The sequence below is a fragment of the Oncorhynchus clarkii genome, chromosome 1 (genome assembly GCF_045791955.1).
Source record: "Oncorhynchus clarkii lewisi isolate Uvic-CL-2024 chromosome 1, UVic_Ocla_1.0, whole genome shotgun sequence".
NCBI classification, from domain to species: Eukaryota; Metazoa; Chordata; class Actinopteri; order Salmoniformes; family Salmonidae; genus Oncorhynchus; species Oncorhynchus clarkii.
The window spans coordinates 77,918,542-77,934,380 of record NC_092147.1 but is presented as its reverse complement, the minus strand read 5'-3'; the positions used below and the strand labels follow the sequence as shown (position 1 = coordinate 77,934,380).

The following is a 15,839-nucleotide window of genomic DNA, read 5'->3' as shown; positions in this document are numbered from 1 at the left end:
GGTGAGGGAGGGAACTGGAGGGAGGGAGAGAACTGGAGGGATGGAGGGAACTGGGGTGAGGGAGGGAGGGAGCGAGGCAGCAAACTGGAGGAAGGGATGGGGGAAGGGAGAGAACTTTAGAGAGGGAACTGGAGAAGGGGGGGGACTGGAGGGGAAGGGAAGGAACTAGAGGGAGGGAACTGGGTGGGAGGGATGGAGTGAACTGGAGAGATGGCTGGAGGGAGGGAGGCAGAGAACTGGAGGGAGGGAGGAAGGGAGCGAGAACTTGTGGGAGCGAGGGAGCAAACTAGAACGAGGGAGGGAACTGGAGAGAGGGAGGCAGAGAACTGGAGGGAGGGAGTGAAGCAGAGAACTGGAGGGAGGCAGAGAACTGGAGGGAGTGAGCGAACTGGTGGGAGGGAGGGATGTAGCAAACTGGTGGGATTCAGGGAGAGAACTGGTGGGAGGGAGGGAGGGAGGGAGGGAGGGATGGAAAGAGTCAGCTGAAGGGAGGGAGGGAGCGAGTCAACTTGTGGGAGGCAGAGATCTGTAGGGAGGCAAAGAACTGGTAGGAGGGAGGGAGGGATGGATAGAACTGGAGGGAGGGAACTGGGCGAGAGGGAGGGACCTGGAGAGAGGAAGTGAGGGAGGCAGAGAACTGGAGAGAGGGAGCGAGGCAGAGAACTGTAGGGAGTCAGAGAACTGTAGGGAGGGAGCAAACTGGTGGGAGGGAGGGATGTAGCGAACTGGTGGGAGGGAGGGATGTAGCGAACTGGTGGGAGGGAGGAATGTAGCGAACTGGTGGGAGGGAGGAATGTAGCGAACTGGTGGGAGGGAGGAATGTAGCAAACTGGTGGGAGGGAGGAATATAGCAAACTGGTGGGAGGGAGGAATGTAGCAAACTGGTGGGAGGGAGGAATGTAGCAAACTGGTGGGAGGGAGGAAACTGGTGGGAGGGAGGAATGTAGCAAACTGGTGGGAGGGAGGAATGTAGCAAACTGGTGGGAGGGAGGAATATAGCAAACTGGTGGGAGGGAGGAATGTAGCAAACTGGTGGGAGGGAGGAATGTAGCAAACTGGTGGGAGGGAGGAAACTGGTGGGAGGGAGGAATGTAGCAAACTGGTGGGAGGGAGGAATGTAGCTAACTGGTGGGAGGGAAAGAACTGGTGGGAGGGAGGGTGGGATGGAAAGAGTGAGCTGGAGGGAGCTGGGGAGGGAGAGAGAGAACTTGTGGGAGGGAGCTAGAGAACTAGAGGGAGCAAGGCAGAGAACTGGAGGGGGGAGCGAGAACTTGTAGGAGCGAGGGAACTGGAGGGAACGGGAGAGAGGGCGGGAGGGAACTGGAGAGAGAGAGGGAGGGAGGGAGGCAGAGAACTGGAGGGAAGGAGGGAGCGAGGCAGAAAACTGGAGGGAGGGAGCGAGAACTTGTGGGAGGAAACGAACTGGAGGGAGGGAGGGAGACAACTATTAGGGGCGCGGGAGGGAGACAACTAGAGGTAAGAGAGGGATGGGGGAGGGAGGGAAGTAGAGGGAGAGAACTAGAGGGAGGGAGGGAGGGAGGGAGGGAGGTAGAGAACTAGAGGGAGCAGGAGGGAGACAGCTAGAGGGAGGGAGGAAACTAGAGGGATGAGAGAGGGAGGGAACTAGAGGGAGGGAGGGACCTTGGCAGGAGGGATGGAGCGAACTGGAGGGATGGTACTGGAGAAAGGATGGAGGGAGCGAGGCAAATAACTGGGGGAGCAAGAGAACTGTAGGGAGGGAGGAAGAGAACTGTAGGGAGGGAAGCAGCGAACTTGGGGGATGGAGAGAGGGAACTGGAGGGGTTGGCGGGAGGGAGGGAGTGAACTGGAGGGAAAGAGGGAGCGAGGCAGCAAACTGGAGGGAGGGAGCGAGAGAACTGGACGGAGCAAGGGAGCGAACTGAGGGGAGGGAGGGAGAGCTGGTGGGAGGGGAGGGGGGGTGCGAGGCAGAGAACTGGGGGGAGGGAGCGAGAACTTGTGGAAGGAAGCAAACTGGAGGGAGGGAGAGAGGGAACTGGAGAGAGACAACTATTAGGGGCGCGGGAGGGAGACAACTAGAGGTAAGGGAGGGGGGAGAGGGATGAGGGGGGAGGGAAGTAGAGGGAAAGAACTAGAGGGAGGGAGGGAGGGAACTAGAGGGAGCAGGAGGGAGACAACTAGAGGGAGGGAGGGACCTTAGCGGGAGGGATGGAGCGAACTGGAGGTGGGGGGCAAACTGGAGCAATGTAGCGAGGCAGAGAACTGGAGGGAGGGAGGGTACTGGAGGAAGGATGGAGGGAGCGAGGCAGAGAACTGGAGGGAGGGAGCGAGAGAACTGGAGGGAGTGAGCGAGAGAACTGAAGGGAGGGAGGGAGGGAGCGAGGCAGAGAACTGAACGGATGGAGCGAGAACTTGTGGGAGGAAGCATACTGGAGGGAGGGAGAGAGGGAGGGAAGGAAGGAACTGGGGTGAGGGAGGGAGGGAACTGGGGTGAGGGAGGGAGGGAGTGAACTGGAGAGGGGAGCGAGATCTTGTAGAGAGAGGGAACTGAAGGGAACTGGAGAGAGGGCGGGAGGGACCTGGGTGGGAGGGATGGAGCGAACTGGAGAGAGAGAGAGAGGGAGGGATGCAGAGAACTGGAGGGAGGGAGGCAGAGAACTGGAGGGAAGGAGGGAGCAAGGCAGAGAACTGGTGGGAGGGAGTGAAGCAGAGAACTGGTGGGAGGGAGTGAAGCAGAGAACTGTAGGGAGGCAGAGAACTGGAGGGAGTGAGCAAACTGGTGGGAGGGAGGGATGTAGCGAACTGGTGGGAGGGAGGGAGGGATGGAAAGAGTGTGCTGAAGGAAGGGAGGGAGGGAGCGAGTCAACTTGTGGAAGGCAGAGATCTGGAGGGAGGCAAAGAACTGGTAGGAGGGAGGGATGGATAGAACTGGAGGGAGGGAACTGGGCGAGAGGGAGGGACCTGGAGAGAGGGAGTGAGGGAGCGAGGCAGAGAACTGGAGGCAGTCAGAACTGGAGGGAGGGAGCAAACTGGTGGGAGGGAGGGATGTAGCGAACTGGTGGGAGGGAGGAATGTTGCAAACTGGTGGGAGGGAGGAATGTAGCTAACTGGTTGGAGGGAAAGAACTGGTGGGAGGGAGGGTGGGATGGATGGAAAGAGTGAGCTGGAGGGAGGAAGGGAGGGAGAGAACTGGACGGAGGGATAGAGTGAACTGGATGGAGGGATAGAGCAAACTGGAGGGAGGGAGGGAAAGAACTGGTGGGAGGGAAAGAGTGAGCTGGAGGGAGGGAGAGAGAGAACTTGTGGGAGGGAGGGTGGGACGGAAAGAGTGAGCTGGGGAGGGAGAGAGAACTTGTGGGAGGGGGGAGCTAGAGAACTGGAGGGAGCGAGAGATCTTGTGGGAGGGAGGGAGCGAACTAGTGCGAGGTGTGAACTGGACGGAGGGGGTGAACTGGAGGGAGGGAGGGAACTGGGGTGAACTGGAGGGAGGGAGAGATTTGGTGGGAGGGAGGGCGGGAGGTAGAGAACTGTTGGGAGGGAGGGAACGAACTGGAGGGAGGGAACGAGCGAGATGGCGAACTGGAGGGAGTAAGCAAGATTGTGAACTGGAGTGAGGTAGCGAGCGAGCAAGATGGCGAACTGGAGGGAGGGAGGCAGAGGCCTGGAGGGAGGGAGGCAGAGGCCTGGAGGGAGGGAGGGAGGGAGGCAGAGGCCTGGAGGGAGGGAGGGAGGCAGAGGCCTGGAGGGAGGGAGGGAGGGAGGCAGAGACCTGGAGGGAGGGAGGGAGGCAAAACGAGGGAGGGAGGGAGGCAAAGAACTGGAGGGAGGAAGGGAGGGAGGCAGAGAACTGGAGGGAGGGAGCGAGCAAGTTGCCGAACTGGAGGGAGGGAGGCAGAGTGCGAACTGGAGGGAGGCAGAGTGCGAACTGGATGGAGGGAGGCAGAGTGCGAACTGGATGGAGGGAGGCAGAGTGCGAACAGGAGGGAGGGAGGCAGAGTGCGAACAGGAGGGAGGGAGGCAGAGTGCGAACAGGAGGGAGGGAGGCAGAGTGCGAACAGGAGGGAGGGAGGCAGAGTGCGAACAGGAGGGAGGGAGGCGGAGTGCGAACAGGAGGGAGGGAGGCGGAGTGCGAACAGGAGGGAGGGAGGCGGAGTGCGAACAGGAGGGAGGGAGGCAGAGTGCGAACAGGAGGGAGGGAGGCAGAGTGCGAACAGGAGGGAGGGAGGCAGAGTGCGAACAGGAGGGAGGGAGGCAGAGTGCGAACAGGAGGGAGGGAGGCAGAGTGCGAACAGGAGGGAGGGAGGCAGAGTGCGAACAGGAGGGAGGGAGGCAGAGTGCGAACAGGAGGGAGGGAGGCAGAGTGCGAACAGGAGGGAGGGAGGCAGAGTGCGAACAGGAGGGAGGGAGGCAGAGTGCGAACTGGAGGGAGGGAGGCAGAGTGCGAACTGGAGGGAGAGAGGCAGAGTGCGAACTGGAGGGAGGGAGGCAGAGAGCGAACTGGAGGGAGGGATAGAGCGAACTAAAGAGAGGGATAGAGCGAACTGGAGCGAGGGAGCGAACTAGAGGGATAGGGCGAACTGGAGGGAGGGATAGAGCGAACTGGAGGGTGCGAACTGGAGGGAGGGATAGAGGGAACTGGAGGGAGGGATAGAGGGAACTGGAGGGAGGGATAGAGGGAACTGGAGGGAGGGATAGAGGGAACTGGAGGGAGGGATAGAGGGAACTGGAGGGAGGGATAGAGGGAACTGGAGGGAGGGATAGAGCAAACTGGATGGGGGGATAGAGCGAACTGGAGGGAGGGATAGAGCGAACTGGATGGGGGGATAGAGCATACTGGAGGGAGGGATAGAGTGAGCGAACTGGAGGGAGGGATAGATGGAATGGAGGGGGATAGAGAACTAGAGGGAGGGATAGAGTGAGCGAACTGGAGGGAGGGATAGAGGGAATGGAGGGAGGTAGAGAACTGGAGGGAGGGATAGAGGGAATGGAGGGAGGTAGAGAACTAGAGGGAGGGATAGGGAGGAAGGACGTAGAGTAAACAAAGACTGTCTCTTTAACTCCTTGTCTCCTCCACCGGATTTGTGTACAGGCTGGCTCCGTCCACGTCAGAATACGCCGGGATGCCAACGAGCAGATGGTGCTGGCCCATGTGACCAACCGCCTCTTCACCCTCGTGTCCACGCTGACGGTTCAGATTTTTAAGGATGACTGGATCCGGCCTTCCCTCGTGGCCGAGGCGCTCCCAGCCGGCACACTCAGACCCTCTGACTACGGGGGCCTGTCTAGCTTCGTCCCCCCTCCCCCCAAACCCTCGGAGGACATTAATCGTCTCACCTCCACCCCGTTTAAACCCAGCAGCCCGCCGCCAGAGTTCTCCTTCAACACCCCTGGGAGGCATGTCCGCCCTGTGGTGCTCCCCAACACCCAGCCTCAAAGGCCTTACGGCATGGGCCTCAGCTACGGAGCCTCCCCCTACACCAGCATGCTCAACCAGGACCTAGCCCGGCCGGGGATGGGGATAGGGATGAACCTGGGAATGGGTGCAGGGATGCCTTCGTCACAAGGTTTCAGAAGTGCAGCGCCACAGCGATTTGGAAGCATCCCTGTCCCATCACAGTACAGCCAGTACAGACCCTGATGTTTAGAACATGAGGTATAGAAGTGGGATATTAGAGAGAAAATATTATGGTATTTATTTTTGATGGAACCAGGACATCCATTCTGACCATAGGTTGATTTTCTATCTTTGTATATTTTTTGTATTATTCTTCAAAAAGCTAATGAGTTGGAAATGAACTGTAGGCCTGTGTTCTTTCTTTGTACACCAGTTCAAATGAAAAGTTCTTCTGTTTGAGAATTGTGGAAGAGCTCTATTGCTTATGTACCATAAATGTGTGCGTTAAACCATGAATTCACTTTCGTGCTCTTAGGACTTCAGTATTTAATTCAGTAACTGTTATTCCCTTGGTTGATGGCCATCACAAGATGGGAGTGATATTTTTAGGTAGAAAAAGTGACCTAATGAAGGGAAAATACATAATGGGGCAATACATACTCATGTTTTGCCCCATTATCTTCTGTATTAGAAGCATCACTTTGATACACTATAATGATTCCTGATGCTAACCTCATTGTGATGTATGTATTATACCTTCTACTATTTTATAGAAACAAATACGTACTGTATCATTTTCCAGTTCAGTATAGTCTACAATAAATTAAATGCAAACTCATGTAAAATCACTGTAATTGCCCTATTGTTTGTCACATACTTGAACTTTCCAGGTCATGTCTATGTCCGTTGAAAGACTCCAATGAGTTTGGTGACTCAGTGGGATGAGAATTGTCAGCTGTCTGCATTTTTTTAAATGCAGGTAGGCCTACTTTAATGTTCCAACATAATATTCCAATCGAAGCTTTAAGACGTTGATTAAAAAACACTTTCCATGGGCTACCTGTTGAGATGTTGAGGGTGAATGGTGAAGAGTATCATAAATAAAATTGAAGCATATAGGAGATGATTGTCTGGCATGTAATAAACACATTCCTCTTGAATTTGTTATTATTTTTGAGTTTTGTTTTAATTTCATGTTTACAGTCTTTCATACAATGTGTGTTTGGAACATTTGTACATTTTCATTTTGCGTTTGGCTAAATAAAATTAGCCTTGCGAAGCCGGCAGCTTACTGCATGGATAGCGCAGCGTGAAACAGTCTGGTATTTAACTCTTTTTTTTTTTTTAAGCACATCACAATAACCAAAAAATAGGGGCTATACAAGGGCATGTAGGGAAATATGATATTCAGTCTAAAACTGGAACATGTTCCCTATGTACTTATACAGTGCCTTGCGAAAGTATTCGGCCCCCTTGAACTTTGCGACCTTTTGCCACATTTCAGGCTTCAAACATAAAGATATAAAACTGTATTTTTTTGTGAAGAATCAACAACAAGTGGGACACAATCATGAAGTGGAACGACATTTATTGGATATTTCAAACTGAAAAATTGGGCGTGCAAAATTATTCAGCCCCCTTAAGTTAATACTTTGTAGCGCCACCTTTTGCTGCGATTACAGCTGTAAGTCGCTTGGGGTATGTCTCTATCAGTTTTGCACATCGAGAGACTGACATTTTTTCCCATTCCTCCTTGCAAAACAGCTCGAGCTCAGTGAGGTTGGATGGAGAACATTTGAACAGCAGTTTTCAGTTCTTTCCACAGATTCTCGATTGGATTCAGGTCTGGACTTTGACTTGGCCATTCTAACATCTGGATATGTTTATTTTTGAACCATTCCATTGTAGATTTTGCTTTATGTTTTGGATCATTGTCTTGTTGGAAGACAAATCTCCGTCCCAGTCTCAGGTCTTTTGCAGACTCCATCAGGTTTTCTTCCAGAATGGTCCTGTATTTGGCTCCATCCATCTTCCCATCAATTTTAACCATCTTCCCTGTCCCTGCTGAAGAAAAGCAGGCCCAAACCATGATGCTGCCACCACCATGTTTGACAGTGGGGATGGTGTGTTCAGCTGTGTTGCTTTTACGCCAAACATAACGTTTTGCATTGTTGCCAAAAGTTCAAATTTGGTTTCATCTGACCAGAGCACCTTCTTCCACATGTTTGGTGTGTCTCCCAGGTGGCTTGTGGCAAACTTTAAATTACACTTTAAGAAATGGCTTTCTTCTTGCCACTCTTCCATAAAGGCCAGATTTGTGCAATATACGACTGATTGTTGTCCTATGGACAGAGTCTCCCACCTCAGCTGTAGATCTCTGCAGTTCATCCAGAGTGATCATGGGCCTCTTGGCTGCATCTCTGATCAGTCTTCTCCTTGTATGAGCTGAAAGTTTAGAGGGACGGCCAGGTCTTGGTAGATTTGCAGTGGTCTGATACTCCTTCCATTTCAATATTATTGCTTGCACAGTGCTCCTTGGGATGTTTAAAGCTTGGGAAATCTTTTTGTATCCAAATCCGGCTTTAAACTTCTTCACAACAGTATCTCGGACCTGCCTGGTGTGTTCCTTGTTCTTCATGATGCTCTCTGCGCTTTTAACGGACCTCTGAGACTATCACAGTGCAGGTGCATTTATACGGAGACTTGATTACACACAGGTGGATTGTATTTATCATCATTAGTCATTTAGGTCAACATTGGATCATTCAGAGATCCTCACTGAACTTCTGGAGAGAGTTTGCTGCACTGAAAGTAAAGGGGCTGAATAATTTTGCACGCCCAATTTTTCAGTTTTTGATTTGTTAAAAAAGTTTGAAATATCCAATAAATGTCGTTCCACTTCATGATGGTGTCCCACTTGTTGATTCTTCACAAAAAAATACAGTTTTATATCTTTATGTTTGAAGCCTGAAATGTGGCAAAAGGTCGCAAAGTTCAAGGGGGCCGAATACTTTCGCAAGGCACTGTATGTACTTATTAATATATGACTAATATCAGTTAGCCCAAATTATAGGCTCATGGATGGGCAACATCAGAAGGTTCTTTTCTTGTTCATTTTCTCATGTTTTAAACATGCTCTCTTTAGAGCTTGTTTCCTGTCGCACCAATGTGTCACCATGGCATTTGTAGTTCTTTATGACAACCATTTTAGCAGCTAATTAGCGTTACATTTTGGGGGCGTAAGGACAGGCGAATATATTTCTAAAAGTCATCTTGTCCTTCAGAGATTTCCACGGTTATCAAAACGTCCAGCCAGGGTAAGTCTATACAAAACAGACCTCTTTTTTTAAAGTGTTTCTAAAATCCCCTATGGGAAAAATGAATTTTTGGAAAACAATTGGAACCAGTTCCTTGTTTGATCAATAGGTGTTATGGGTATTATGATTTATACTGTGGTACTCCATTGCACAGATAAATTACCAATGGTAAAGAAAGACTTCTCTGAGTCTATATTCTATAGTGAACGTGAAGAAGCTGTAGGCACATTCGGGCTATTCAACTTTGTGTCATTAGGCTAAACCCAAAGGTTTCTTTGTGAAAGGTAAGACATCCATAGTAAATTCCATTCGCCACAGGGCCAGAAGTCTCAATTGTAAAATATCTTGTTTTCTGACAAAACATCAAAGTCGACATATAGGCAAGGAGGCCTATACTAATATTATTTTTAATGTTTTATTTAAAAGCCTTCGAGAAAGTATTCCTTTGGTAGACATTTAATTCACAATGTTCTATCTGGACCTTGAGAAACCATGACACGACATTAAGGCATAATCTGTTATCAAATGCACCAATTTGCTGAGTTGAAAGGAGATGTAAAACAAATTAAGTCAAGTATGCATGCCATAGGGGTCCCAAAGATTAGCATAATAGAACATTTCAGACAGAAGTTGTCTAGTTATCTCACGTTTCAGTAGTTTAAAAAAAACTAGATCCCTTGGGGCAGGAATGGGCAACTCCAGTCCGTGGGGCCGGAGTGTTTTCACACCTTTTCTCCATCCCTAATAAACAACGCTGATTTAAACTAATTGTAAACTGAAAAACATGATTAGTTGATTATTGGAGTCGTGTGTTGGCTGGGGCTAAAGTGTGACACCAATAAGGCCCCCGAGGGCTGGAGTTGCTCATCCCTGACCCCTTATATGATTATAGAATCATTACAGCACCACTGTTATAACTACTTACTCAAACTGTAATTTCTCATTTGTTTCATCCCCCCAAAATGACTGGAATGTCTCATACATTGGTGGCATAGAAATGATATCAGCAGTGCTGCTTGGAAAGCTGCTGACTGAGAGGCTGTTTTCAATGCATTATTTGCACCTGTCTAAAGTGTATTCCTAAAGCTACATTCATTTCACTCTAAATGCCTGACACTTGATGCTCAGCCATCCATCAGAAGCACGTTATCTGTGTGAAGGCTATAGGGCAGGGGTATTCAACTCTTACCCTACGAGGTCTGGAGACTGCTGGTTTTCTGTTCTACCTGATAATTACACCCACCTGGTGTCCCAGGTCTAAATCAGTCCCTGATTAGAGGGGAACAATGAAAAACGCAGTGAAACTGGCTTCAAGATCCAGAGATGAGTTTGAGGTCTATAGGGTGTATATTTACAGCTTCTCTCAACATACAGTATTCAGACCCCTTCCCTTTGCTGGAAATTGAGCTCAGGTGCCTCCTGTTTTCATTGATCATTCTTGAGATGTTTTTAGAACCTGATTGGAGTCCACCTGTGGTAAATTCAATTGATTGAACATGATTTGGAAAGGCCCCTATATTTAGGCCCCAGTTGACAGTGCATGTCAGAGCAAAAACCAAGCAATGATGTCAAAGGAATTGTCTGTAAACCTCAGAGACAGGTTTGTGTCGAGGCACAGAACTGGGGAAGGGTACCAAAACATTTCTGCAGCATTGAAGGTCCCCAAGAACAGTGGCCTCCATCATTCTTAAATGGAAGAAGTTAGGAACCACCAAGACTCTTCCTTGAGCTGGCCGCCTGGCCAAACTGAGCAATCGGTGGAGAAAGGCCTTGGTTAGGGAGGTGACCAAGAACCCGATGGTCACCCTGACAGAGCTCCAGAGTTCTTCTGTGGAGATGAGGGAACCTTCCAGCAGGACAAACATCTCTGCAGCACTCCACCAATCAGGCCTTTATGGTAGAGTGGCTAGACAGAAGCCACTACTCAGTAAAAGGCATATGACAGCCCACTTGGAATTTGCCAAAAGTCACATAAAGGACTCAGACCATTAGAAACAACATTCTCTGGTTTTATGAAACCAAGATTGAACTCTTTGGCCTGAATTCCAAGCATCGCGTCTTGAGGAAACCTGGCACCATCCCTACAGTGAAGCATGGTGGTGGCAGCATCATGCTCTGGGGAGGTTTTTCAGTGGCAGGGACTGGGAGACTAGTTAGGATCAAGAGAAAGCTGAACGGCCAAGACCACGCAGAAGTGGCTTCGGGACAAGTTTCTGAATGTCCTTGAGTGGCCCAGCCAGAGCCCGGACTTGAACACGATCGAACATCTCTGGAGAGACCTGAAAATAGCTGCTCAGCAACGCTCCCCATCCATCCTGACAGAGCTTGAGAGGATCTGCAGAGAAGAATGGGAGAAACTCCCCAAATACAGGTGTGCCAAGCTTGTAAGCACCTTTGGCAGCGTAATTGCTGCTGAAGGTGCTTCAACAAAGTACTGAGTAAAGGGTCTGAATACTTATGTACATTTGATATTTCTGATTTTAATTTTTTATAAATCTGTTTTTGCTATGTAATTATGGGGTATTGTGTGTAGATTGATGAGGGGGGACAATTTAATACATTTTATAACAAGGCTGTAAAGTAACAATGTGGAAAAAGTCAAGGGGTCTGAATACTTCCCGAATGCACTCTATATATATTAATAAAACATTGAGATGGACTTCCAAAATTAATTTCTCACAGTGAGTCCAGCTGTAAGGACTTGTAATACTGTTGTTTTTTTGCAGACAATTGCAATTTGAGTAAATTTTGGTAATTGTTTTTTCTTTGGTATATTGTCCGGAGGGGGTGTGCGTGTCCATGTTCATTCTATTTTTCTGAATTCCCATTATCTTCCTCACACTTATCAGTCCAATTCATATATCTGTCAAGCATTAATTGTGTAGGCCACTGCAGCTCTCAAGTTGCACAGATGGGCTGAATGACTGTATACTGTAGATGTCCGATTCTTCTTCTGTTCTGTGTCATTTCTGTTTTGACATCTGTCAGCCAAATCAGTTGAGCTTTTGTTTTGTAAAAAGAAAGGCGTTATTGTGTGAATGGAGCTGTGCTTCCTGGAATGTCTAGACTACCACGCGGTGAAAGAAGCTCTTGGTGGGGTGTTAAAGAGGGCACAGCTGGTGTGAACTTGTGCTAGCCCTCAGCGAACAACCCAAGTCTCAGATATGCTATGAAAGCATAGCTGTCACATTGGATGAAGGAAAACATAGCTACACTGAACAAAAATATAAACGCAACGTGAAATGCTGGTCCCATGTTTCATGAGCTGAAGTAAAAGATCCCAGAAATGTTCCATACACCAAAAAAGCTTATTTCTAAAATGTGCAGTTTTGTCACACAACACAAACCCACAGATGTCTCAAGTTTCGAGGGAGCGTTCAGTTGGTATGCTGACTGTAAGAATGTCCACCAGAGCTGTTGCCAGAGAATTTAATGTTAATTTCTTTACCATAAGCCGCCTCCAATGTTGTTTTAGAGAATTTAGCAGTACGTCCGACCGGCCTCACAACCGCAGACCACGTGTATGGCGTCGTGTGGGCGAGCTGTTTGATGATGTTAACGTCGATGTCAACAGAGTGTCCTATGGTGGCGATGGAGTTATGGTATGGGCAGGCATAACCTACGACAGTTGGCATGCAGACTATAAGAATGTTCACCAGAGCTGTTGCCTTGAGAATTGAATGTTCATTTCTTTACCAGAAGCCGCCTCCAATGTCGTTTTAGAGAATTTAGCAGTACGTCCGACCGGCCTCACAACCGCAGACCACGTGTATGGCGTCGTGTGGGCGAGCTGTTTGATGATGTCAACAGAGTGCCCTCTGGCGGCGGTGGAGTTATGGTATGGGCAGGCATAAGCTACAGACAACGAACACAATTGCGTTTTATCAATGGGCAATTTGAATGCACAGAATTACCATGACGAGATCCTGAGGCCCATTTTTTTTTAAGGTATCTGTGACCAACAGATGCATATCTGCATTCCCAGTCATGTGAAATTCATAGATTGGGGCCTAATGAATTTATTTAAATTGACAGATTTCCTCATATGAACTGTATCTCACCTTTCCCCAAATACCCAAGGAAATGGTGGAAAAACAAGTAAGCTTCTCTGCAGAAAAATTCCCTCTGCTTTTACTTATAATTTTATGCACTCTCATTCAAGTGACTTTATCATGTGACTCCCAACCACGTACTGTGTTGCTTTAATCAGAATGTGGATTGGAACAGACCACTTGATATCATAATCTGATTGCCTGTCAGTTGCGTAAGAGAAGTGGACAATACCCCCACTGTGTTAGACTCACTTTACCATTTTACTCAAGTTTACTATTTGAATAACTGTACATCATGTCTGGCTGCCTGACTTCATCTCTACCTCATGGGTTTGTGAAGAGAAAAAAAGCTCATGCCACACACTGGGAACAATTATCCCACATTAATCTTGGATTTTACGAAGGCTATACATTCCCTTCGTCAGACATCCTTCTGTTTTGTCGGAAGTGCTACTGAAATTACTTTTACACTTGTGACTCAATAGAGATTTTACATTTACATTTTATTAATTTAGCAGACGCTCTTATACAGAGCAATTTACAGTAGTGAGTGCATACATTTTAATACTTTTTTCCAAACAGAGATATCTGTTTTCGGTTCTAAATACAGATACAATTTGTCAGTGAATGCCTGACATCTGAATAGTGTTAGAGTTGATCCAGGGTTTTAAAAAAAGGGAGAGATTTAAAGGTGAACAAGCACCACTCTCCTGCTTCACAGTTCTCATTGAAGAAATGAAAATCCTCTACACACAGTGGAATACTCATTTATCTTTACTGTTGGATTTGACTAATGGCAGATGAGATCAGAATATCGTACCTGCAGTTTCTGCCCAGGTGTGTCCTTTTTTAGACCGTTTATTGTCTTTGGTGCCTGTAAGCATTAGATCACGAAACAGAAGGGGGTTTGGGAAACGTTCTGGGACATGTCCTCCACCCAACCTGAACCAGATCCACAGGAAACAGAATCTTAATCCCCATGGTGCGCTAAAAACACCAATGGATGAGAGACGGGCCCCTTTTAACACCGCCTATTCTGGAACGCCACTAAAGCAATGTGTGCCGCCGACCCAGCTCAGCCCGTAGGTTGTGCCTGTCCGGGAATGTGACAAGAGGGGAATGTTTCCATGATGGCTGCTGGTGGAGCCTGAAGACTCCCAGCTCTGCCAGGGGGTCCTCCTCTCAACCTGAACAGCCGCAGGGCACTAAAAGCCCCCAGCCAAGCTCGTCTCTCAGTGTGTTCTCCACGCCTGCCTTCCACACAATGCTAACAGCCCACCCCTACAGTCTGGCACAGAGACAGTGTGTCTGTTACTCCCCACCACTAATGATCTCCTAATCGCACTCGGGTCAGGGTCGCCAACTCACTGAAGCAGAACTGTGCCTGTCAGGAATGCAGGGGGCTTAGCGCCATTAAACTACTCATGTAGGCACCCCTCTCTCCCCTTGGACTGTCCTCACTGTAAACATATACACATACCCTCAGTGCCTCCCATATAGCCATCCACAGTGAACTGAATGAACATATGGCTTGTCTCAATCAAAGCACTAAAGGGATTTCCAGGATGTGTGGAATTTGAAGTAATTCATGGGTGCTTGTTTTTGTGTTATTAGCAAAGACTGCATGCAATTTTCTAAATTAATGTATGCATTTGATGCGTTGCACCACATTCAGTGCAAGCTTAATATTTAGTGTAAGTTTATTTATCTACAGTCCCTTGTTACAAAATGCAAGGTGGTAACCCCTAGCTGTGTGTTTGTTTGTGTGGATGGTGTTGGCAGATCTGAAGATTTGATGGAGCGTTTGTGTAACATGATGTTGGCTCACAGACATGGCATTGAGTTGGTTTATAATGCATGATGTGGGACAGTGGCTGGAGGTTTATGCTGATATGGCATAACTGTTGCATGAAGGATGATGCCAGTCAGTGACCTACTAGGTCTTGACAAAATTATATATTTTAACCTTCCTTTATACATGCTAATAGCAAGTCATTTAAAGCATTAGGTCTTCAAGTCGAGCATTACCAAAATGTCCACAAATATAGATTGTCACACTCTGACAAAAAATGTCTCGATATACAAACAAGCTACACATAGAAACTTGCCATTTCTGGTTGTATTTCAAAGTGTAGCTGGCTTGCTTGCCCCTAGGGTACCAGTCCAGTACGGAATGCGAAGACATTGACATAGGTTGATATGACAACATGCTCTGAGGAGGCAGCATGGTGTAAGGGAGAGTCCCATTTAAATGTCTTCCCTCCAAGTTGTAAATGTTACGTAACAAGGATTAACCCACTTAGAGGCTATAAATAGAAGTGTACACTGTGTACACTACAGATAGACATTTAAAGATCAGTGCATTTGTGACGGCTGATAGATTACATCCATACAGTCCTAATGCTTTATGTGATTCAAATTAAAATATGATTAGCTTCAGCTCTGGTTAGAATCAACAGTTTGTGGATCAGTTTGTGTCTGGTCGAGTGGCTAACACCTCTCGTCCTTCAAAAGATGTCATTTAACTGTACTGTATTTAAGAATATATACAGCATATGTGAATAGTGTGTAAATAGTATTTTATTGTCCCCTGGAGACATTCCTATATATCTTTTTATTTTGCACATTTTGGGGGGGGGGTTTAATGTAATTTATCTTGTTATTGTCTATTACTGCTCTGTACTTTGTCATGTATTTGTATGTTTTATGTGGACCCCAGGAAGAGTAGCTAATGGGGTTCCTAATAAACTAAACCTTCGGAAACACCAGAACCATATACTCCCCCCTGCAGCGGGGATCCCGGTTGATCCCCGCATAAGGCCTAGTTGTTTATTCTCCCTCTACTACTCTGTATCACTACTCCTATCCTGTCATCCAAATGATACAAAATCATAAGGAGTTAGGAATTGTATTTTCCTGAAAAAAAAATAGGTGGGAAAAAGAATCAAGAGTTTGATCCAGACAGGACTTGACGTGCTACTGTAAAGGTCACCGAGGGTCAAATGCTGAGTGGTATTCTCATTAAGAATACATTGTGTATTGACAGATAAAAGCCTGAATCGAGCATTTACTATCTCCTCATTGTGTTTGCTTATG

The 15,839-nt window shown here is 47.9% G+C and overlaps 1 protein-coding gene across 1 annotated transcript in view; it reads left to right on the top strand.

Annotated features, from left to right (window-relative positions):
• LOC139412810 (zinc transporter 6-like) overlaps window positions 1–6,534 on the top strand; it is a 75,227-nt gene extending 68,693 nt beyond the window's left edge. The window contains exon 15 of the mRNA XM_071159540.1: window positions 5,069–6,534. Within this exon, the coding sequence (XP_071015641.1) occupies window positions 5,069–5,617 (549 nt within the window). The 3' untranslated portion in view covers window positions 5,618–6,534. The remainder of the gene's footprint in view (window positions 1–5,068) is intronic.
• The last annotated feature ends 9,305 nt before the right edge of the window (window positions 6,535–15,839 follow it).